General features: G+C 44.0%; 1 protein-coding gene across 1 annotated transcript in view; it reads left to right on the forward strand.

Annotated features, from left to right (window-relative positions):
• Nucleotides 1-20116: 20116 nt before the first annotated feature.
• The window catches only part of TGM5 (transglutaminase 5), a 39904-nt gene continuing 35854 nt past the window's right edge, over nt 20117-24166 (forward strand). The window contains exons 1-3 of the mRNA XM_064291959.1: nt 20117-20160; nt 21085-21332; nt 21474-21719. Of these exons, the coding sequence (XP_064148029.1) occupies nt 20117-20160; nt 21085-21332; nt 21474-21719 (538 nt within the window). The remainder of the gene's footprint in view (nt 20161-21084; nt 21333-21473; nt 21720-24166) is intronic.

A 24166-nucleotide genomic window follows, 5' to 3' on the forward strand; every position in this document is an offset into this window, starting at 1 on the left:
TCCTTCAGGTATTCTGTGTATAAGATCATGTTGTCTGCAAACAGAGATAATTTTACTTCTTCCTTGCCAATCTGGATGCTCTTTATTTCCTTATCTTGCAGAATTGTTCTGGCTAGGACCTCTAGCACAATGTTGAATAAGAGTGTTGATAAAGGGCATCCTTGTCTGGTTCCCGATCTCAAGGGGAATGCTTTCAGGCTCTCTCCGTTTAGGATGATGTTGGGTGTTGGCTTTGTGTAAATGCCCTTTATTATGTTGAGGAATTTTCCTTCTATTCCTATTTTGCTGAGAGTTTTTATCATGAATGGCTGTTGAACTTTGTCAAATGCCTTTTCTGCATCAATGGATAAAATCATGTGATTCTTGTTTTTCATTTTATTTATATGATGGATTACATTAATTGTTTTTCTAATGTTGAACCACCCCTGCATACCTGGTATGAATCCCACTTGGTCATGGTTAATTATTATGTTGATATGTTGTTGAATTCCATTGGCTAGAATTTTGTTGAGGAAAAGTTCATGAGGGATATAGGTCTGTAATTTTTGTGTGTGTGTGTGGTATCTTTACCTGGTTTTGGTATCAGGGATATGCTGGCTTCATAGAATCAGTTTGGGAATATTCCATCCTTTTCTATGCTCTGAAATACCTTTAGTAGTAGTGGTGTTAACTCTTTTCTGAAAGTTTGGTAGAACTCTGCAGTGAAGCCATCCGGGCCAGGGCTTTTTTTGGTGGGAGTTTTTGTGATTACCTTTGCAATCTCTTCTTTTGTTATGGGTCTATTTAGTTGTTCTACCTCTGTTTGTGTTAGTTTAGGTAGGTAGTGTGTTTCTAGGAATTCATCCACTTCTATGTTTTCAAATTTGTTAGAGTACAGTTTTTTTATGATTCTTTTAATTTCAGTTGGATCTGTTGTAATATCACCCATCTCATTTCTTATTCAGGTTGTTTGCTTCCTCTCCTGTTTTTCTTTTGTCAGTTTGGCCAATGATTTATCAATTTTGTTGAGTTTTTCAAAAAACCAGCTTTTGGTCTTGCTAATTCTTTCAATTGTTTTTCTGTTTCATTTAGTTCAGCTCTAATTTTTATTATTTCTTCTCTTCTGGTGCCTGTGGGTTTCTTTTGTTGCTCTCTTTCTATTTGTTGAAGTTGTAGGGATAATTCTTTGATTTTGGCCCTTTCATCTTTTTGGATGTGTGCATTTATTGATATTAATTGACCTCTAAGCACTGCTTTCGCTGTGTTCCAAAGGTTCTGATAGGAAGTGTTTTCATTCTCATTGGATTCTCTGAATTTCTTTATTCCATCCTTAATGTCTTCTATAAGCCAGTCTTTTTTGAGCAGGGTATTGTTCAGTTTCCAAGTGTTTGATTTCTTTTCCCTGCTTTTTCTATTATTGATTTCCACTTTTACGGCCTTAGGTCAGAGAAGATGCTTTGTAATATTTCAATGTTTTGGATTTTGCTAAGGCTTGCTTTATGACCTAATATGTGGTCAGTTCTAGAGAATGTTCTATGTGCACTAGAAAAGAAAGTATACTTGGGTGCTTGTATACTTGGGTGGAGTGTTCTGTATATGTCTATGTCGTCAAGTTGGCTGATGGTGGCATTTACATCTTCCATGTCTTTATTGAGCTTCTTTCTGGATGTCCTGCCCTTCACCAAAAATGGTGTGTTGAAGTCTCCTGCTATTATTGTGGAGCTGTCTATGTCACTTTTCAGTGCTGATAGAGTTTGTATTATGTATCTTGCAGCCCTCTCATTGGGTGCATAAATATTTAATATGGTTATATCTTCTTGGTATATTGTCGCTTTAATCCTTCCTTATCCTTTATGATGGATTTAACTTTGAAGTCTATTTTGTTAGAAATTAATATTGCTACTCCTGCTCTTTTTCAATTGTTGTTTGCTTGACATATTTTTTTTCCATCCTTTGAGTTTTAGTTTGTTTGTGTCTCTAAGTCTAAGGTGTGTCTCTTATAGGCAGCATATATATGGATCTTGTTTTTTTTTTTTATCAACTTTTATTGAGCTTCAAGTGAACGTTTACAAATCAAGTCAGACTGTCACATATAAGTTTATATACACCTTACTCCATACTCCCACTTAATCCCCCCTAATGAGTCAGCCCTTCCAGTCTCTCCTTTCGTGACAATTTTGCCAGCTTCCAACTCTCTCTATCCTCCCATCCCCCCTCCAGACAGGAGAGGCCAACACAGTCTCAAGTGTCCACCTGATATAAATAGCTCACTCTTCATCAGCATCTCTCTCCTACGCGCTGTCCAGTCCCTTTCATGTGTGGTGAGTTGTCTTCGGGAATGGTTCCTGTCCTGAGCCAACAGAAGGTTTGGGGATCATGACCGCCAGGATTCCTCTAGTCTCAGTCAGACCATTAAGTATGGTCTTCTTGTGAGAATTTGGGGTCTGCATCCCACTGATCTCCTGCTCACTCAGGGGTTCTCTGTTGTGCTCCCTGTGAGGGCAGTCATCGATTGTGGCCGGGCACCAACTAGTTCTTCTGGTCTCAGGATGATGTAGGTCTCTGGTTCATGTGGCCCTTTCTGTCTCTTGGGCTCTTAGTTGTTGTGTGACCTTGGTGTTCTTCATTCTCCTTTGCTCCAGGTGGGTTGAGACCAATTGATGCATCTTAGATGGCCGCTTGTTAGCATTTAAGACCCCAGACGCCACATTTCAAAGTGGGATGCAGAATGTTATCATAATAGAGTTACTTTGCCAATTGACTTAGAAGTCCCCTTAAACCATGGTCCCCAAACCCCCGCCCTTGCTCTGCTGACCTTTGAAGTATTCAGTTTATCCAGGAAACTTCTTTACTTTTGGTCCAGTCCAGTTGAGCTGACCTTCCCTGTATTGAGTATTGTCCTTCCTTTCACCTAAAGTAGTTCTTATCTACTAATTAATCAGTAAAAAACCTTCTCCCTCCCTCCCTCCCTCCCCCCTTCGTAACCACAAAAGTATGTGTTCTTCTCAGTTTATACTATTTCTCAAGATCTTATAATAGTGGTCTTATACAATATTTGTCCTTTTGCCTCTGACTCATTTCACTCAGCATAATGCCTTCCAGGTTCCTCCATGTTATGAAATGTTTCACAGATTCGTCACTGTTCTTTATCGATGTGTAGTATTCCATTGTGTGAATATACCACAATTTATTTACCCATTCATCCGTTGATGGATACCTTGGTTGCTTCCAGCTTTTTGCTATTGTAAACAGAGCTGCAATAAACATGGGTGTGCATATATCTGTTTGTGTGAAGGCTCTTATTTCTCTAGGGTATATTCTGAGGAGTGGGGTTTCTGGGTTGTATGGTAGTTCTATTTCTAACTGTTTAAGATAATGCCAGATAGATTTCCAAAGTGGTTGTACTATTTTACATTCCCACCAGCAGTGTATAAGAGTTCCAATCTCTCCACAGCCTCTCCAACATTTACTATTTTGTGTTTTTTGGATTAATGCCAGCCTTGTTGGAGTGAGATGGAATCTCATCGTAGTTTTAATTTGCATTTCTCTAATGGCTAATGATCGAGAGCATTTTCTCATGTATCTGTTAGCTGCCTGAATATCTTGTTTAGTGAAGTGCGTGTTCATATCCTTTGCCCACTTGTTGATTGGGTTGTTTGTCTTTTTGTGGTTGAGTTTTGACAGAATCGTATAGATTTTAGAGATCAGGCGCTGGTCGGATATGTCATAGCTGAAAATTCTTTCCCAGTCTGTAGGTGGTCTTTTTACTCTTTTGGTGAAGTCTTTAGATGAGCATAGGTGTTTGATTTTTAGGAGCTCCCAGTTATCTGGTTTCTCTGTCATTTTTGATAATGTTGTGTATTCTGTTTATGCCTTGTATCAGGGCTCCTGAGGTTGTCCCTATTTTTTCTTCCATGATCTTTATCGTTTTAGTCTTTATGTTTAGGTCTTTGATCCACTTGGAGTTAGTTTTTGTGCATGGTGTGAGGTATGGGTCCTGTTTCATTTTTTTGCAAATGGATATCCATTTATTCCAGCACCATTTGTTAAAAAGACTACCTTTTCCCCAATTAACTGACACTGGGCCTTTGTCAAATATCAGCTGTTCATATGTGGATGGATTTATATCTGGGTTCTCAATTGTGTTCCATTGGTCTATGTGCTTGTTGTTGTCAAACAGTACCAGGCTGTTTTGACTACTGTGGCTGTATAATAGCTTCTGAAATCAGGTAGAGTGAGGCCTCCCACTTTCTTCTTCTTTTTCAGTAATGATTTGCTTATCCGAGGCTTCTTTCCTTTCCATATGAAGTTGGTGATTTGTTTCTCTATCACATTAAAAAATTACATTGGAATTTGGATCGGACGTGCATTGTATGTATAGATGTCTTTTGGTAGAATAGACATTTTTACTATGTTAAATCTTTCTATCCATGAGCAAGGTATGTTTTTCCACTTAAGTATGTCCTTTTTAATTTCTTGTAGTAGTGCTTTGTAGTTTTGTTTGTATAGGTGTTTTACATCTTTGGTAAGATTTATTCCTAAGTATTTTATCTTCTTGGGGTCTACTGTGAATGGTATTGATTTGGTTATTTCCTCTTCGATGTTCTTTTTGTTGATGTAGAAGAATCCAAGTGATTTTTGTATGTTTATCTTATAACCTGAGACTCTGCCAAACTCTTCTGTTAGTTTCAGTAGTTTTCTGGAGGATTCCTTAAGGTTTTCTGTGTATAAGATCATGTCATCTGCAAATAGAGATAATTTTACTTCCTCCTTGCCAATCTGGATGCCCTTTATTTGATGGATCTTGTTTTTTAATCCATTCTGCCACTCTCTGTCTTTTTATTGGTGCATTTAGTCCATTTACATTCAGGGTAGTTATGGATAGGTACGAATTTAGTGCTATCATTTTGATGTCTTTTTTGTGTGTTGTTGACAGTTTCTTTTTCCAACTTAATTTTATGTGCTGAGTAGATTATCTTTATATATTGTCCTTTCCTCATATTTGTTGTTGTTGATTTTGTTTCTGCTGAGTCTCTATTTTTTTTTTCTTGTATTTTATTTTGATGAGCAGGATAGTTTCTCTCCTTTGTGGTTACCTTATTATTTACCCCTATTTTTTTAAATTAAACCTAACTTTTATTTCTTTGTATCACCTTGTCTTCCTCTCCATATGGAAGATCTATGACTACATTTCTTAGTCCCCCCTTTACTGTTTTAGTGTTCTCTTCTTTTACATAATAACATCGCCGTTTCCCTGTTTTGAGCATTTTTTTATCTTGATTTATTTTGTGATTTCCCTGTCTGGGTTGACTTCTGGTTGCTCTGCCCAGTGTTCTAGTCTTGGGTTGATACCTGATATTATTGATTTTCTGACCAAAGAGCTCCCTTTAGTGTTTCGTGTAGTTTTGGTTTGGTTTTTAAGAATTCCCTAAACTTCTGTTTATCTGGAAACGTCTTAATTTCACCTTCATATTTCAGAGACAGTTTTGCTGGATATATGATTCTTGGCTGGCAATTTTTTTCCTTCAATTTTGTAATATAAGTCATCCCACTGGCTTCTTGCCTGCATGGTTTCTGCTGAGTAGTCCAGGTTATTCTTATTGACTCTCCTTTGTAGGTGACTTTTCATTTATCCCTAGCTGCTCTTAAAATTCTCTCTTTATCTTTTGGTTTTGGCACGTTTGATTATAATATGTCTTGGTGACTTTCTTTTAAAATCTACCTTATATGGAGTTGGATGAGCATCTTGGATAGATATCTTCTCCTCTTTCACCATATCAGGGAAGTTTTCTGCCAACAAATCTTCAGTAATTCTCTATTGCCTGTTATCTGGTTCTGGTACTCCAGTCATTAATAGGTTATTTCTCTTGATAGAGTCCCACATGATTCTTAAGGTTTCTTCATTTTTTAAAAATTCTTTTATCTGATTTTTCTTCAGGTATTTTGGTGCCAAGTGCTTTATCTTCAAGTTCAGAAATGCTGCCTTCCACTTGCTGAATTCTGCTTCTCTGACTTTCTATTGAGTTTTCTACTTCTCTAATTTTATTGTTAATCTTCTGAATTTCTGATTGCTGTCTGTCTATGGATTTTTCCAGCTTATTAAATTTTTCATTATGTTCCTGAATAATCTTTTTAATCTCTTCAACTGCTTTATCTGTGTGTTCCTTGGCTTGTTCTGCATATTGCCTGATTTCATTCCTGATGTCTTGAAGGGTTCTGTATATTAATCTTTTGTATTTTGCCTCTGGTTGGTTATTCCAGGAAAGTACTTTCATCTAGAAGATCCCTTGATTCTTTGTTTTGAGAGCTTGTTGAGGTGATCATGGTCAGTTTCTTTATGTGACTTGATATTGACTGTTGTCTCTGAGCCATCTATAAGTTATTGTATTATTTTATTTTATGTTTGCTTACTGTGTCGTAGCTTCTTGCTTTGTTTTGTTTCGATATGCCCAAATGGGTTGCTCTTTGGAGCTCTGACGTCCTGTCCCCAGATGGCTGGAGCTGTTATCAGGTATATCAGTCTAGGAATGCATTGACTTTTCTTGTGTGAATTCAGCTCAGTGTCCAGTAGCTGATCATCAAGTGTGTGGCACAGGTTCTGTCCTACAGTCTTAGAGGGGCAGGGGTGATTGGTGTAAGTACCGGTATCTGGTTGCAGCAGGGGGTCATATTCTGAACGAGGCAGGGGGCTGAGAATCATCCCCCAAGTGTCTCTGAGGAAAGTGTGTCCCTGTTCCCTAGAATGTACAATGGGGTGCGTTCAGCAGATGGATCATGTGCACCCAATGTTTTTGGTTGTAAGGACTGGGAGGTATCAGTTATCTTTGGACACCTGTTGCAGGTGGCTGGGTGACCTGAGTGGAGCCACCAGTCCTTAGGCCTCTGATGTGGGTAGGTGAGGACCCTGTTTAATAGGCAAAGCAATGTCAAACGTCAAATGCCCACCTTCCCACCACACAGCTGAAACAGTTGTAGTCTGCCAACAAGGGCCTATTCTCCTGAAATAGAACCACACAGGTCCATGCAGGGGGGAACGGTACTCAAAGTCCATGGACCGTTTATGCCCGGGCAGAAGCCACTTCTGCCCTGAACTCCCCTGGTTGGTGAAGCTGGCAAATTATCTTTTCCCCTAATTGCAAATTTATTCCTTCTCTAAGGCCAGGAGAATGGCTCTAGGTCCTCAACAAGGCCTATCTCAGGCCCAGGGAAATCAGCCACTGAAGCCGGCTTGGGGGTCAGGGGGCACGGTAAAATATATGCAAGTACTTAGCTTTTGCAGAGAGCGCTGTTCTCCTCTGGTTCCGGAGGTGTGAGTAGGCTGTGTGGCTGGCTGCTTCTCCCTGAGGAAACTGCTGCTGAATGCTAGTACCAGCCCACCACTGCCACCGCTCCCGGGAATGGTGCCTGAGGGCTCCCCGTGATTCACGTAACTCCTCTCCGCTTCTGAACCATCTCTTCCTCCCCCTGCCCCTCAATTCGTTTTCTAACCTTGCCTTTGTTGTTCAGGGCTCCTAGCTTGTCATAAATACACTCGTTTCACTTGTTTTTTTGGGCCTTTGTTGTAAGAGGCCTCGCTGGAAGTGTCTGTCTATTCTGCCGTCTTGGCCCTGCCTCCATAGGGTTTTCAATGGCTGGTTTTTCCAACATAAATCGCCAGGCCTTTCTTCCAAGGCACCTCTGGGTGGACTCAACTTCCAATCTTTCTGTTAGCAGCAGAGTGTGTTAACTGTTTGCCACAACCAGGGACTCCAAGCCCACGCGACACAATCACCTCTAAAGCAAGCTCTCTGAAGTTAAGAGTCTCGGGTTTCTTCCTTTATGTTATCTTAGCGATTCTGAGGCTGGAGAGGGCCTGGGGAAGGTGGCCAGGATGGTGGGATGGGTTGGGACTGCATTGTCATGACAACTGGCTGGAAGTTACCCAGCAGCACTTCTCTGTTTCCAGCCTGGGAGCATCTGCAATGGCTGGGTAGCCACCATTCAACACACATTCATTCAGCACACATTAACCAAGGCTCCCGGCTTGACTGGGAAGCACTCCGTAGCTGATGGCTCACCAATGGGCCCACCCTCACTTTTGCCAGCCCCCAGCCTTCCACTGCTCTTGCCCCCTCACCTATTCACTCCTCCTAACCTTTCCTTCATTGTCTCACGTTCAGCCGAACTCTCTTCAGCCTGTCATCTTTTGCATTTTTTGTTGGTTTTTATTACGTTAAGGACAGAGAGAGGGAGCTGCTCTTTTGTACTTCCCCCTGTTATTATTAAAAGCATCCCACGTTTATTGTAGCTAATTTGGAAAGGACAGAAAAGCGAAAAGAAACAGAAGAAAAATCACTCACAGCTCCGCCTTTGCAGGGCACATCTTTGCTAACGTTTGGCTATATACCCTTCTGGTCTTATTTTCCTTTCGTTGTGTTTTTTAAAGTTATCACTACAAACTGAGACATCTTCATAGAAGATTTAGGAAGTCCAGAAAAGCAGAAAGGCAGCACCCTGCTGTGGATTTCAGACATGGCTCCTGGTCCCGGCCCTGCTCAGCTGCGCTGTGGCTCTGCAGCTTCCTTTGGCTTCTCTTGCCCACCTCCTGCCCCTCCTCTCCGGTTTTGTGCATGTGTTTGTGTTTAATCTTTTTGCCCCAGATCCTCCTCCTTCCTCCCTTCTACTTTCTCTCTGTCTGGGGGCCCCAGACCTGGGTGTGTCCCCACCCCAGCCCATGCTACCTGCTGCACTTGCCAGGAAGGGCAGAGCCTGTGCACCCCGCCCGGGTGCCGGGTGTACCTGCCCCATTGGGTGCCATTTGGCATTTCTGTGGGGGCTCTGTCACTGCTTCATCACTGCTGTGTTCAGGTGGCTCCCTGTCCTCAGGAGAGTGTTGCCTATGCAGGCTCTTGCAGGGATCTGGAAGCTTGCTCTGCCGCCGTCTGCCAATGGCTGGGTCCTCTGTTTAGCCACTGCCCTTCCTTCTTGTCTCCCACAACATCTGGCTGTGTCACTGCAGGAGGTAGGGGCAGGATTCAAATGACAGCTTTTCTCCCTGCCTCAAAACTGGCTAAAAAATTATACTCGGTAGTGTTTTCTTTTTATATTTTACACTTTTTTGCACTTGGGCAAGACTGTCCGTGTCTCATTTCCCCACCTCGGCTAGTGAGCAAGATAATCCCAAAGATACCTTCATGGGCACATGAGCAGGGGTTCATGCCCCCTGCTGGGGAGCGTGCTGATTTAGATCCCGTGTGACCCCACTTTCGATACCCTACCTCTCCTTGTCCCACAGCAACCCAGCGAGGCAGATCAGGCCGGGCAGAGCTCCGCACAGATTAACGCCGGCCCGAGGGTCTAGCACAACAAATGAGCGGGCTGTGGAACAAGGCGCAAACCAGCCCCCACACTTGCTGATTCCTGATTTCTTCCACCACCCTGTGGGGTTCACGGAGACCCTCACCCTCATTTGGGCTGCCAGTTTTGGGGCTTGAGGTTGTCTAGCATCCTGATGTGATGTAAAGAGCTCTGAGATTGAGCCCTGACTCCCTCCCAGTGTGGGCTGGCGTCTCCCAGCTGTAAAATGCTGACTACAGTAATAGTAGCGACAGCCATACCATTCCTCAGAGGGTTGCAGTGAGAATCAGATGAGAAAATGTATCCTAAAGGCCTTTGTAGATTGTGAGGCACATTTATACACAGAGGTCGTCTGATCAGTTCAATCACTTCTCCTGGGTAACCGTCTCCATTTCCGGGGGTGGGAGAAGGGGGCAGAGAACCCCACTTGGATGTGCATAATGGACCCCCTCTGCAGTCACCTATGGGAGGCTCCTCACTCTCCCTCAGACCTGGGTACCCACAGATACATGGGCCCTTATCCTACAGACAAGGAAGAAGAAACTTCCCCAGGAGCATGCTGGGAATGTGTGGCAGGGCCAGATTAGAAGCCAAATCTCTCTGGGTCTTAGAAACGTCTGGAGGGTCCCTACCCTCTTTGCTAGAGCTGGCCTGCTCCATGGGGATGGCAGCGGAGTCCATGCCTCCCCACTCAGTGTCCAGGATCTGCTCTGTGCTGGCCCCTGGGGGTCACAGCCCTGCTTCCACACAGTACCCCTCTTGCTCTTGCTCACCAACTCTGCTCAGTCCCCCTCTTTCTCCTCTACCACCCTTACCCTCCCCCCACCACCAAGGGAAAACTGCTCTGATCAGAGCTGTCTCCCTCCGCTCCTGGCACCAGCCCCACCCTCTGACTAATGGTTTGCAGGAATCAAAAGGGAGGCCGAACCTCTCAGTCAGCTCATCAGGCCCAGAGCCCAGGTCTTATTCAGCCTTCAGGGCCCAGGCAGAGGAGCCCAAGCATTTCTTCCTGCCCCGTGAAGGGCTTGGTGACTCTGTGGTGTTTCCGCCTCCTCTCTCCCACCCTGTGGTTACCTCAGACCAACCTCCTCAGAGCTCCTCTGAACCCAACACTCCGGAGGCCCATCCTTTGGGGATGTCTGCCTCCTGGCTTCCTGCTCAGGCCCATGCTCTCCCCTAAGGTGGAAGTGAATTCCTGTCCCCTGCCCCCATGTGACTCAGCCTTGGCTGGCTCCCTCACACCGAGAATAAGTTGTACTGGGTAGGCACACACAGCCTGTCCAGCCTGTCTAGGTTGGCCTTGCTGAGGGACACTGGTCAGGGTCCCTTGGTGCACAGCTCCAGGGGCTTCACTCACAGTGGCTTCCTTGATGTCTCTAAGATTCTCTCAGCATTTCCCACCTGCTCCAGGCTGCCCCCAGGGGCACCCTGAAACAAGCTGCTGTCCCCATGGCCATTGGGCACCTTCCTCTTTGGTATCCCCACCTCTCCAGACCCACCCACCATAGCTATACTCACCTCCCTGCCTCACCTCAAAGTTCAGCTCTTCTGCCAATGTCCCTTTCTCCTCTCCAAGCCAGCACATCCCAGCCATTGTGGCAGTGCTTACAGGGGTCTTTTTTAATTCATTCACCCAGTATATGCCATTGTCATGGAGTTGAGTCTGACTCACAGCAGTCCTGTAGGACAGTGTAAAACTGCCCCACAGAGTTTCCAGGCTGTAATCTCTATGGAAGCTGACTTCAACATCTTTGTCCCGTGGAATGGCTAGTGAGTTTGAACCACCTATCTTTTGGTTAGCAGCCAAGCACTTAGCCACTGTGCCACTAGTTCACCCAGTAGGTCAACTAATATGAACTGAAGAACTGACCATGCTTCAGATACTGTATTAAGCACTTATGAAGCACCTGGGCTCTGGAGGCTGAGCACCTAGGTTCAAAATCTGGCTCTAGAAGTTCTTAGCAAGTGATTATGGGAAAAGTACGTAATGTCTTTAAGCCTCAACTTCCTCATCTGTAATATGGGAATAATAATAGTACCTAACTCATAAGGATGTTGTGATGATTAAGTGAAATAACACACATGAAGAACTTAAAATGGCATCTGGTACGTAAAAGATAATACCACTAGTTCTTCTATTGTTACCCATCATTGCCAAGCCCTGGGGATAGAAGACACAGCCCATGCCTTCAGAAGCTCCCAGTTTAGAGCGCCTTTGGAGTATTTAAAATGTCAAAGTAGGAAGAGGCTAACAGGGAATGCAGAAGAGGGAGGGTGTCAGAAAGACTTCCCAGAAGAGTGGTGCTCGAGCCTGGATATTGGAGAAAGTAGACAAGTGAGAGAGCATTTCAGAAGGAGGGAGATCCACGTGCCTGAGAGCACAGAGGTATAGGAGAGCAGAGAGTCTGGAGTTCCATCAAAGAATCTGGAGTTCCATCAGTGAACCTGGAGTTCCATTAGAGAACCTAGAGTTCCATCAGAGAGGCTGGAGTTCCTTCAGAGAACCTGCAGTTCCATCAGAGAACCTGGAGTTCCATCAGAGAGGCTGGAGTTGCTTCAGAGAACCTGCAGTTCCATCAGAGAACCTGGAGTTCCATCAGAGAGGCTGGAGTTCCTTCAGAGAACCTGCAGTTCCATCAGAGAACTTGGAGTTCCAGCTGTAGGTGGGGAGAGGCAGACTCTAAGGACTTTGAGGATGACATTAAGGAGTCTGGACACATTTCCACATTACCCACTGTTGGGTCTTAAGCAGGCACTTACCTGGCACTTCAGGTTGGCACTTCCAAAAAGTCAGTCTGGTGACCCATTTGCAGAAAGGATGGTTGGGGTCCTGGTTAGGAGTTGTTGTCCAGGCAAGGCAAGGGCTTCAAGGAAGGTAGAGCCAAGAGGCAAGCAGAGGAGTGATCAGACTTTAGGAACAAGTCAGGAATCAGACTGGACAGGGCTGGACAACTGATGGTTAAGGAAGGTCAGGAAGATGGAGAAGTACAAGGTGGAGCCAGGTTTCTCCTGGACTGACCATGTGGGCACCAAGACTGGCACTGCAGGAGGAAGGGCAGGCTTTTTGAGAGAAGGAGAGAGCCAAAGTTCTATTTTGGCATGTTGGGTTTACAGTGTCCACCCAGTGGAGTTGCCCAGCAGGTGGTGTCTACATTCCTGAGGAGGTGCAGAGGAAGATCTGAGCCTTTCCACAGTTCAGGGGAGTCACCAGTGTCATGCAGGAAGTGAAGTCAGGAGGGGGTGTGCAAAGTGAGGAGACCCCAGTGTGAGTCCCTGGGAAGCATCAGCATGTAGGGGAGAGAGGACTGAGAAGAAAAGGCAGGTTGGATGGGGAGGTAGGAGGACAATGGAGAAAGATAAAGAGAGAAAGACAAGTCACTTTAACTCAGGAGGAGAGCATTTGTCAGAGGAAGCAGTCAGGGCAGCAGAAGCCCAGCAGGTAAGAGCAAAGAGAGTGCCTGGTGCCTGACGATCAGAAGTGGTAGGTGAGAGTGGTTTCCCGGGCATCACAGGGACAGAAGCCAGATTGCAACGGAATGAGGAGCAGGTGGGAGACGAAACAGTGGACGGGGGTTTGGCTGAGTGATGGAGATGAAAGAAAGTGCAGGAGCTAGAAGAGGACACAGGGTTGAGGGAGATTTGATGGTGGGTGCGGGTGTGTTAAGACAGAGAATTATGTATATACTGGAGTCCCTGGTGGTGTGAGTGTTTAAAGTGCTTGGCCACTGACTTTAAGATTGGAGGTTGGAGCCCACCCAGAGGCACTTTAGAACTGCCCGGCAATCTACTTGCAAAAAATCAGCCATTGAAAACCCTATGGAGCAAGTTGTACTCTGACACAGATGGGGTTACCATGAGTTGGAAACAACTTGGTGGCAACTGATGGTAGCTGGTATGTATACACTGTAAGAGCTGATTAGAGAGAGACAGAGTTGAAAATACAGGAGGGAGGACAGATGCTGGTGAATGAAGTTCCTGAGGAGAGAGGAGAATAGACCCAGAAAACTGAGGGATAGAAAGAGAAGTGTTATACAGCAGGAACAGGCAGGGTGTGGGTAGAAGTGGGTACATGTGGCTTACTTCAGAGTGATCACCCACTACCTTCTCAGAGCCCTTTCCACCCTCCCCCGCTCTGCTCTCCTGTCTGTGCTTTTCTGCCTATAGGTCACTCCAAGGACTTTGCTTCCCTTACTAGGATAAAAGTCCTTGTTGGCTGGCATTCCCACCCTCTCACCTATATCCAAAACTCCTTGATGAATCTTCCCAAGTTTTCTTCCTCTACTGCTTTTATTTGATATTCACCTTGGATTTGGCAGGTCCCACCCAAGGCAAGGTAGCCACCAAAAAATAAATTAAAATCATACCAAGGTTGAACCAGAATGGGTTCTATTTGCATTTAATGTCCAGAAAGTGACTCTTCAGGATAAAAGAGAGGGCTCTGGTGCAGAGGCTGTCTAAGTTGTGAGCTGTAGTCTGAGTACCTCGATTCCCCTTCCTGCAGGGAGGCAGCCCTCTCCATCCCCTTGGCTCTCCCATCTGGCTCTTCCACTTGGCTCCCCACCACCATACACCGCCTGCCAAGGAATGCCCCATTGCCCAAGAGCTATCAAAGGCCCACATGGCACAGGGCCCTGACAGTTCATTGGACTCCACACCTCCTCTCAGCTGAGCAACACTGCCAAGAAAAACCTGAGGGCAAGCGAGAAAACCAGTTGCAATCTGCCCAGTAAGCAGGTGGAAGCAGCCAGCCCCGCCTTTGGTGTCTCCTGGAGTCTACAGGATGGATGGGGAAGCAAACACTACAGGACCAGTTTCCTGAAGCTCCAGTCCACTCAGCCATTCCGTGGGGAGCAGACCGGGAGCTGGAGGCAGCCAGGATGGCACAAGGTGAGGAAGACTGCTGGAGAGCAGGGACTAGGCGGGCAGAAAGAGACTGTGGGAAATCAAGGAGGTAGATTCAGAGCAAGGGAGAAGTAAATAAAGAGCTGAGGCAGGAAGAGCAGAAACCTCAGAATTAGTGGTAGCCTGAGAACCAGGAGACAAAGAGGAGGCTGGCAGGTGAACACAGACAAACAGCCTCATGCCCAGATGTCTACTTCCACTGGTGGTGGGATGGGGCAGGACCAGGGGTTAGACATCAGGGCTCCTGTCCTTCTCTGCCACTAGCTGACCCTTTGACGTTGAGCAGGTCACTTCCCCTCTAATTGCCACTTTCTTCCCCTGAAAAATGGGGGAGTTTGGATAAGACAATCTTAAAGTTGTATTTCAGCTCTAAAAGTCTCTAAACTTTCACATCTTTCCTTCTTGACCCACTTCAGAGGATCTGTTACCCATTTTAGCCAACCTTTCCACCACCTCTTACCTCTATACCATTACCCTCTCTTTAGAAAGCGCTGCTTTGAAGATTAGATGGTTAATTGAGACCATTTAGAGGAAGGAACGTTTAACTTGCTCTAAGAGTGTCGTTTACAGTTATTATTACAGCTTCACTTTCATTTACTATTTTTTGTGTTTAAAATTTTGTCTCTATTTATGATTTCTATTTACACAAGAAATATGTGAATACGTAGTTGATATAAAATAAATCAATAAAAAAGCTACAGTCCTCTGACTGCCACCCCAACCCCAGCCTCATCTCCACTGTTACCAGTCTCTTGCCCACATATTTACATTCATGGATGTATTCAATGTAGTACATAAGATTTGATTGTGTGGCGTATATACTTATTCATAGTATCATCATACTATACATATTTATATACAGCTTGATTTTTTTCACTCAATGGTATGTCTTGAAGCTATCGCTATGCCAGTCAGTACTTATAGATCCACCTCAATATTTTCCACCTTGCTTAGTATTTCCATAGTATCTATGTAGGTAATTGACTTATCCTGTCCTCTATTGATGGGAATTTAGGTTGTTTTCCATTTTTCAGTTAAACAAGCAGTGTTACCACAAACGTCTTTATCCATGCCTCTTCGTACTCATGTGGAGGTACCTCTCTAGGATAGACACTGAGAACGCTTACTGTAAAAGTTCTTCCTATAGTCTCCTGTAAGACCAGTGACTTACAAATATCTTTTTTCAACAACATAAATGGCAACTATAAATGTGGACCTGGCTGGGTGGGATACACAGGGGTCAAACTGACTACATCTGTGGAAAGAGACGATGGGGAAGCTCAATATCATCGGTCAGAACAAGGTCAGCGGCCAACTGCAGAACAGACCATCAATTGCACATATGCAAGTTCAAGTTGAAGCTGAAGAAAATTAAAACAAGTCCATGACAGCCAAAGTACAATCTTGAGTCTATCCCACACGAATTATAGAGACCATCTCAAGAATATATTTGATGCACTGAATTGAACACTAATGACAGGACACCAGAGAAGTTGTGGCATGATATCATACATGAAGAAAACAAAAGGTCATTAAAAAGACAAAAAGAAAGAAAAGATCAAAATGGACGTCAGAAGAGACTCAAACTTGCTCTTGAGCATAGTGTCTTAGTCATCTAGTACTGTTGCAACAGAAATATCACAAGTGGATGGCTTTAGCAAACAGAAATTTATTCTCTCACAGTTTAGGAGCCTAGAAGTCTGAAATCAGGGCACTGGCTCCAGGGGAAGGCTTTCTCTCTCTGTTGGCTCTAGGGGAAGGTCCTTGTCATCGATCTTCCCCTTGTCAAGGAGCTTCTCAGTGCAGGGATCCTGGGTCCAAAGGACACACTCTGCTCCCATCTCTTCCTGCTTGGTGGTAATTAAGTCCTTCTCCTCTCTGCTCACTCTCTTTTTTATATCCTGTAGATTGTGTCCTGCCTCATTAACTTAACTGCCCCAATCCTGCCTCATTAATATCATTAAAAAAAAAAAAAAAAAACCAAGCCTGTTGCTGTCAAGTTAATTCTGACTCATACCAACCCTGTAGGACAGTATAGAACTGCCCCATATGGTTTCCAAGAAGTAACTGGTGGATTCAAAATGCTGACTTTTGGTTAGCAGCTGAATACTTAACCACTGCACCACCAGGGCTCCTTTAACATCATAGAGGTTAGGATTTACAACGCATAAGATAATTACATCAGATCACAAAATGGAGGACAACCACACAATACTGGGAATCATGACCTAGCCAAGTTGACGTATTTTCAAGGGATACAGTGCGACCCATGACAAGAAGCTAAAGCAAATGGAAGAAATAATGAGGTAAAAGAACTGAAGAGAAGATTTCAAAGAGTGGCTGGAGAAGACAAAGTATTATAATGAAATGAGCAAAGACCTGGAGTTAGAAAACAAAAAGTGAAGAACAAGCTTGGCATTTCTCAAGCTGAGAGAACTGAAGAAAAAATTCAAGTCTCGAGTTGCAATTTTGAAAGATTCTATGGGCAAAACATTGAATGACAGAGGAAGCATCAAAAGAAGATGGAAGGAATACACAGTCATTGTACCAAAAAGAATCAGTCATGTTCAACCATTTCAAGAGGTAGCATATGATCATGAACCAATGGTGTTGAAGGAAGAAGCCTAAGCTTCACTGAAGGCATTGGTGAAAAGCAAGGCTCCAGGAATTGATGGAATATCAATTGAGATGTTTGAACAAACAGATGCGGTGCTGGAAGTGCTCACTTGTCTATGCCAAGAAATTTGGAAGACAGCTACCTGGTCAATGACTGGAAGAGATACATATTTGTGCCCATTCCAAAGAAAGGTGATCCAACAGAATGTGGAAATTATCAGACAATATCATTAATATCACAAGCAAGTAAAATTTTACTGAAAGTAATTCAAAAACGGTTGCAGCACTATATTGACAAGGAACTGCCAGATATTCAAACTCGATTTAAAAGAGGACATGGAACCAGGGATATCATCGCTGATGTCAGATAGATCTTGACTGAGAGCAGAGAATACCAGAAAGACGTTTGCCTGTGTTTTATTGACTATGCAAAGGCATCCAACTGTGTGGATCATAACAAATTATGGATAACATTGCAAAGTATGAGAATTCCATGAGGAATTGTGCTCATGAGGAACCTGTATATAGATCAAGAGGCAGTCATTCAAACAGAGCAAGAAGATAACTGCATGGTTTTTAAATCCGGAAAGGTGTGTGTCAGGGTTGTATCCTTTCACCATACTTATTCAGTCTGTATGCTGAGCAAATAATACAGGAAGCTGGACTATATGAAGAAGAATGGGGCATCAGGATTGGAGGAAGACTCATTAACAACCTGTGTTATGCAGATGACATAACCTTGCTTGCTGAAAGTGAAGAGGACTTGAAGCACTTACTGGTGAAGATCAAAGACCACAGCCTTCAGTATGGATTACACCTCAGCATAAAGAAAACAAAAATCCTCACAACTGGACCAATAAGCAACATCATGATAAATGGAGAAAAGATTGAATTTGTCAAGGACTTTGTTTTACCTAGATCCACAATCAACATGCACAGAAGCAGCAGTCGAGAAATCAAATGACATATTGCATTGGGCAAATCGTCTGCAAAAGACCTCTTCAAAGTGTTAAAAAGCAAAAATGTCACTTTGAGGACTAAGGTGCTTCTGACCCAAAAGACCCAAGCCATGGTATTTTCAATTGCCTCATATTTGTGCAAAAGCTGGCCAATGAATAAGGAAGACCGAAGAAGAATTGATGCCTTTGAACTACGGTGTTGGTGAAGAATATTGAATATACCATGGAAACCCTGGTGGCATAGTTGTTAAGTGCTACTGCTGTTAACCAAGAGGTTGGCAGTTCAAATCCACCAGGCACTCCTTGGAAACTCTATGGGGCAGTTCTACTCTGTCCTATAGGGTCGCTATGAGTCCGAATCGATTTGATGGTTGGGTTTATGGGCTGCCAGAAGAACAAACAAATCTGTCTTGGAAGAAAAACAGCCAGAATGCCCCTTAGAAGCGAGAATGGCGAGACTTCGTCTCACGTACTTTGCGTGTGTTATGAGGAAGGACCAGTCCCTGGAGAAGGAATCATGCTTGGCTAAGTAGAGGGCCAGCAAAAAAGAGGAAGAGTTCGATGAGATGGATTGACACCGTGGCTGCAACAATGGGCTCAAATACAGCAATGATTGTGACGATGGCGCAGGACCAGGCAGTGTTTCATTCTGTTATACATAGGGTTGCTATGAGTCAGAACTGACTTGACAGCACCTGACAACAACACGGTTTCCTTTCTAACTTGCAGACTTTATACCCTATTCTCCCCTGGCAGCAAGGAGCGTAAATACCCCCAATATTAAATGTGTACCTCTTGTTTGGATATCTGGTGTCTGGGGTGAAGAACAATCCCTGTGTTATAAACAAAGATGAACTTGACCTCGTGATATACCCAGAGAATGAGACTTAGCCCCAGTGGTCAATTCAGAGGTCTGCCAGGCAGATGTTGCCACACCTGTTGGATAGTCTGGGTCATGTGTTCTGACCAGAATCAGACCAGTTTAGTGGTCCCTCTAGTCTACTGGTCTCCAAGAAGAGCTTTGTTTCCTACTACCAAGAAAAAGCCAACTGCTTTCCCAACCAGCAGTGGGTCAGGTTGTCCTTTCTGATCATGACAGAGACCTGCAATGGGTGGAAGCTGCTGAGTAATGGAAATAGCACAGGACTTGAGTCAGGAAGCCTAGGTTTGACCTTAAGCAAGGCATTGAATCTACCTTAACTTTGGTTTTTCTCATCCCCAAGCGTGGATGACAGGACATTTCTTCTCTCCAAGGTTCTGGTAAGGATAAAATGGATAATGGCATCTTCTTTCATTTCTTTTAGTAATGTTTTGTGGTTTTCAGTTTACAAGTCTTGTACTTCATCTGTTAAAATTATTCCTATGTATTGCATTCTTTTTGATGTTACAGTAAATGGAATTGTTTTTTAAATTTCATTTTTAGATTGTTCATTCCAAGCACAGAGAGATACAATTGATTTTTGTATACTGGCCTTGTATTCTGCAACCTTGCTGAATTTGTGTATTAGCTCTAATACTTTTTTTTGTGTGTGGATTCCTTAGAATTTTTTAGATACAAGATTGTGTCATCTATGACTAGAGATAGTTTTACTTCTTTCTTTCCAATCTGGATGCTTTTCATATCTTTTTCTTGCCCAATTGCACTGGCTAGAACTTCCAGAATGATACCAAATAGGAGTGGTAAGAGTGTCTTGTTCCTGATCTTAGAGGAAAAGCAGCCAGACTTTCACCATTAAGTTGTGATGTTAGCTGTGGCTTTTTCTTAGATGCCATTTTTCAGGCTGAGGAAGTTCCCTTCTATTCCTAGTTTGTTGAGCATTTTTATCATAAAAAGATGTTGGATTTTGTCAAATGCTTTGGTTCATACTTTTTTTTAATCTAAATACAGCCAAGATAAAGCAACCAGGTCTCTGTCTCCATTGGCTTATATGTAGTCGTAGAAGACAGACAAAGAAAAAAGTGTGACTAAGAAAAATATTTGAGCCCCTTATGCTGAGCCTGCAATGAGCAGGTTCTCAGTAAAAGTGTGTTGATATAAATGAACAAATGAGCATGACATGTAAATTACCTTGACAGTTAAGCAGTCAAGGTTACCTAAGAGTGGTATAGCTTAGTTCCATGGACCAGTGGGAGATGGGAAGAAGCTTGGGACAGGCTTCATGAAGGAGTTGGGTCTTGAATAAGCCTTGAAGGACAGATGGAATTTGGTTAGATCGTCGGGGGAGGGGGGAGGGGTATTCTTGGGGCTACAACAGGAACAAAAACATAGGCAGATAAGGGTACCATTTGTTCAGGGACAGCTTGGCCAGAGGAGAGGGCCCATAATGGAAGTAGTGGGATATAAGAATACAAGCATAATTGAGGCCAGGTATGGAGAGTGTGTCAGGTTAAGAGGTGAGCCTTTCATACTGTGAGCTGTAGGTCATCTCTGAACTTTGAAAGCAAAAGGATGACCCGATCAAATTGTCTTGAGGAAAGGTAATCTAAGTGACTTGTTAGTGGGTGGCTTGGTGTGGAGAGACAGGAGGCAGGTGATCTGATGGAGGCTGTTACAGTCACTAGATGTGAGGTGAGGAGGTTGGAATTACATTGAGCTTGAAAAGGAATGGCCGGACATCAGAGGTGCTTCAATGGAAGGAATGAAGAGACTTGGAGACACATGAGTGGGTACAGGCTGAAAAGGAGAGGGGTAAGCCAATTGTAACACAAAGGTCCCAAGTGCCTGGACCATCTCTGTCAAATGGAGAAGTTCAGAATGGAGCCCTTTTGGGGAGGACTCTCTGGGGGAACAGTGAAGTTGGTCTGTGTTTTAGCAGAAGTTCTAGAAGGCTGGAAGTGGGCCTTTCTTTGACCTCAGCATCCAAGCTCCCAGAGCATTGGGCACATGACATTAGTGGTGGTCAGAGAGCCACCTAATTGCTAAAAGAAGAGAAGCTAAGCCACAGACAGCTAACTCAGGGACAGCTATGCCAGGGATAGCTGTCCCAGGGGCAGCTAACCCAGAGACAGTTAACCCAGGGGCAGCTAACCCAGAGACGGCTAATCCAGGGACATCTAACCCAGAGACAGTTAATCCAGGAACATCTAACTCAGAGACAGTTAACCCAGGGGCAGATAACCCAGGAGTATCTAACCCAGAGACGGTTAACCCAGGGAGAGCTAGCCCAAGGACATCTAACCCAGAGACAGTCAACCCAGGGGCAGCTAACCCAGGGACAGCTCTAGTTTACCAATGTGGAACCTGAGGCGCACAGAGGCTGAGTGCCTTTCTCAAGTTTGCACTGCTAATAAGGGATGGACAGGATTGGACTGACTCAGAAACCCTGCTCTTTTATCTGCCCCCAGGCTGCCTTGACTCAGGCCTGGAGGTGGCCCTTGCCGACCTCCAAAGCTCCTGGAACAATGTGCATCACCACACTGAGGAGATCAGCTCTGACCGCCTCCTTGTTCGCCGGGGCCAGGCCTTCAACATCACCCTGTACTTCAAAAACCGGGGCTTCCAGCCAGGCCTGGACAACATCATCTTTGTGACTGAGACCGGTGAGCATGCCAGCTGGCTCACAGGCTGTGTGCGTGTGTGTGTGTGTGCATGTGTGTGTGTGTGTGTGTGCATTGGGGGTGTAATGGGCACCGGTGGACTGCAAGGTCACCACAGAGGGCCTCAGCTCCTCTTCTCTCCAGGTCCTCTGCCGGACCTGGCCAGGGGGACTCGTGCAGTGTTCAGTCTGGCAGGTCGTGGTGGCCCCAGCCCCTGGATTGCGTTGCTGAAGACGAATGGGCCCATCTCCCTGGAGGTGAGCCTCTGCGCCCCTCCAATGGCAGCTGTGGGTCGGTACCTCCTGAAGATTCACATTGACTCCTTCCAGGGGTCTGTCACAGCCTATCAGATTGGGGAGTTCATCCTGCTCTTCAATCCCTGGTGCCCAGGTAAGGCAGGGTGCCAAGGATGGCGGGGTGGGGAGAGTTCCTCTGTCTCTGTGCCACAGAGAGCTGAGCTCAAGGATTTCTAGACCTCTGTTCCCTGGCCACCCATGACCTCCCCCTAATCCCACGGACTCAGCAAACACCCCAGCCTCCAACAACCAGGGCAGGGAGACCTCGCTATTTACTCACTTATTTAGAATTTTAAAATTACAAACTAAATTCTCTTTGCTTAAAAAAAAGAACTGTTACAATTAAGGTCCACCATTGTTACCACTGATCTTCATCATATATATTTTTAAGGTAACTGGAGTTTTTTCATTAAAAAAGTAATATATGCACCACGTGTTGCATTGAGCATTAGTTGAATGAATAAATAAATAAAGGGTAAAAAAAAAAAATAGAAAGGTATAAGGTAAAAAATATAGCTTTCTCCCTACCTCCCAGTTCATTCTCCAGAGGAAACCACTAGTAACATTTTCTGGTGTAGGCTTACAAAAATTTTCTCTGCTTAATCAAATGTCACATATGAGATTCTATAATATGTACGATTCTTGTGTGTGTGTGTGCTTTAGGTGTAAGGTGACAGTGCAAATTAGTTTTTCGTTCAAAAATTTTATAAACAAATGGTTTTATGACATTAGTTGCAATCCCTGCAATAAATCAGCATTCACACCCTATCCCTTTCCACCCTGGGTTCTCAGTGTCCATTCGTCCAATTTTCCTGTCCTTTCCTGCCTTTTTGTCTTTGCTTTCGGGCAGGTGTTGCCTATTTGGCCTTGTATACTTGGTTGAACTAAGAAGCACGTTCATCACGAGTGTTTGTTTTATAGGCCTGTCTACTCTGTGGCTGGAAGGTGGACTCTGGGAATGGCTTCAGTTCTGAGTTAGCAGGGTGCCCATAGTCTCGGGAGTTTCTCCAGTCACTGTATGACCAGCAAGTCTGGTCTTTTTTGGGGAGTTAGAATTTTATTCTACCTTTTCTTCCCTCTCTGCCCAGGACCGTCTATTGTGACCCCTGTCAGAGCACTTGGTGATGGTAGCTGGGCACCATCTAGTTCTTCTGGGCTCATGCTGGTGGAGGCTGAGGTTTATATGGTCCATTAGTCCTTTAGACTAATATTTTCCTTGTGTCTTTGGTTTTCTTCATTTTTCTTTGCTCTGAACATGCTGAGACCAATAGATATATCTTAGATGGCCACTCACAAGCTTTTAAGACCCCAGACACTACTCACCAAGGTGGGATGTAGAACATTTTCTTTATGAGCTATGTTATGCCAGCTGACCTAGATGTGCCCTGAGACCATGATCCCCAGACCTCAGCCCCAGTAACTCAGTCCCTCAACGTGTTTGGATGTGTCTAGGAAACTTCTATAACTTTGCCTTGGTCAAGTTGTGCTGACTTCGCCTATATTGTGAGTTTCTTTCCCTTCACAAAAGTTACCACCTGCATACTATCTAGTTAGTGACTTTCCCTCCCCACCCCTTCCCTCCCTCATAACCATCAAAGATCTTTCCTTTTTTTCTGTGTGTAAACCTTTTCTTGTTTTTTTATAGTAGTGGTCTTATACAACATTTGTCCTTTCGTGGTTGACTTATTTCACCCAGCACAAAGCCCTCCAGATTCATCCATGTTGTGAGATGTTCCATGGATTCATCATTGTTCTTTGTCATTGTGTACCATTCCATTGAGTGTACGTACCATAATTTGTTTATCCATTCATCTGTTGATGGGCACTTAGGTTGTTTCCATCTTTTTGCTATTGTGAATAAAGCTGAAATGAACACGGGTGTGCATATGCCTATTCATGTGACAGTTCTTATTTCTCTAGGTTATATTCCTAGGAGTGGGATTGCTGGATCCTATGGTATTTCTATTTCTAGCTTTTTAAGGAGACACCATATCATTTTCCATAGCGGTTATACCATTGTACATTCCCAATAGCAGTGCATAAGAGTTCCAATCTCCCAGCAACCTCTCCAACATTTGTTATTTTCTGTTTTTTTTTTTTTTTTTTGACTAGTGCCAGTAATGCTGGGGTGAAATGGTTTCTCATTGTAGCTTTGATTTGCATTTCTGTAGTGTCTAATGATAGCAAGCATTTCCTCATGTGTCTGTTAGCCGCCTAAATGTCTTCTTCTGTGAAGTGTCTGTTTATATCCTTTGCCTATTTTTCAATTGGGTTACTTGTGTTTTTGTTGTTGAGGTGTTGAAGTATTCTATAATTTTAGAGATTAGACCCTTGTTGGATGTATCATAGTCAAAAAAATTTTTCCCAGTTTGTAGGTTCTCTTTTTACTCTTTTGGTAAAGTCTTTTGATGAACATAAGTGCTTGATTTTTAGGAGTTCCAAGTTATCTAGTTTCTCTTCTGGTGTTTGTGCATTGTTAGTTGTGTTTTGTATTCTATTTATGCCACGTATTAGGGCTTCTAGCATTGTTCTTATTTTGTC

This window comes from Loxodonta africana, chromosome 10 (assembly GCF_030014295.1).
Source record: "Loxodonta africana isolate mLoxAfr1 chromosome 10, mLoxAfr1.hap2, whole genome shotgun sequence".
NCBI classification, from domain to species: domain Eukaryota; kingdom Metazoa; phylum Chordata; class Mammalia; order Proboscidea; family Elephantidae; genus Loxodonta; species Loxodonta africana.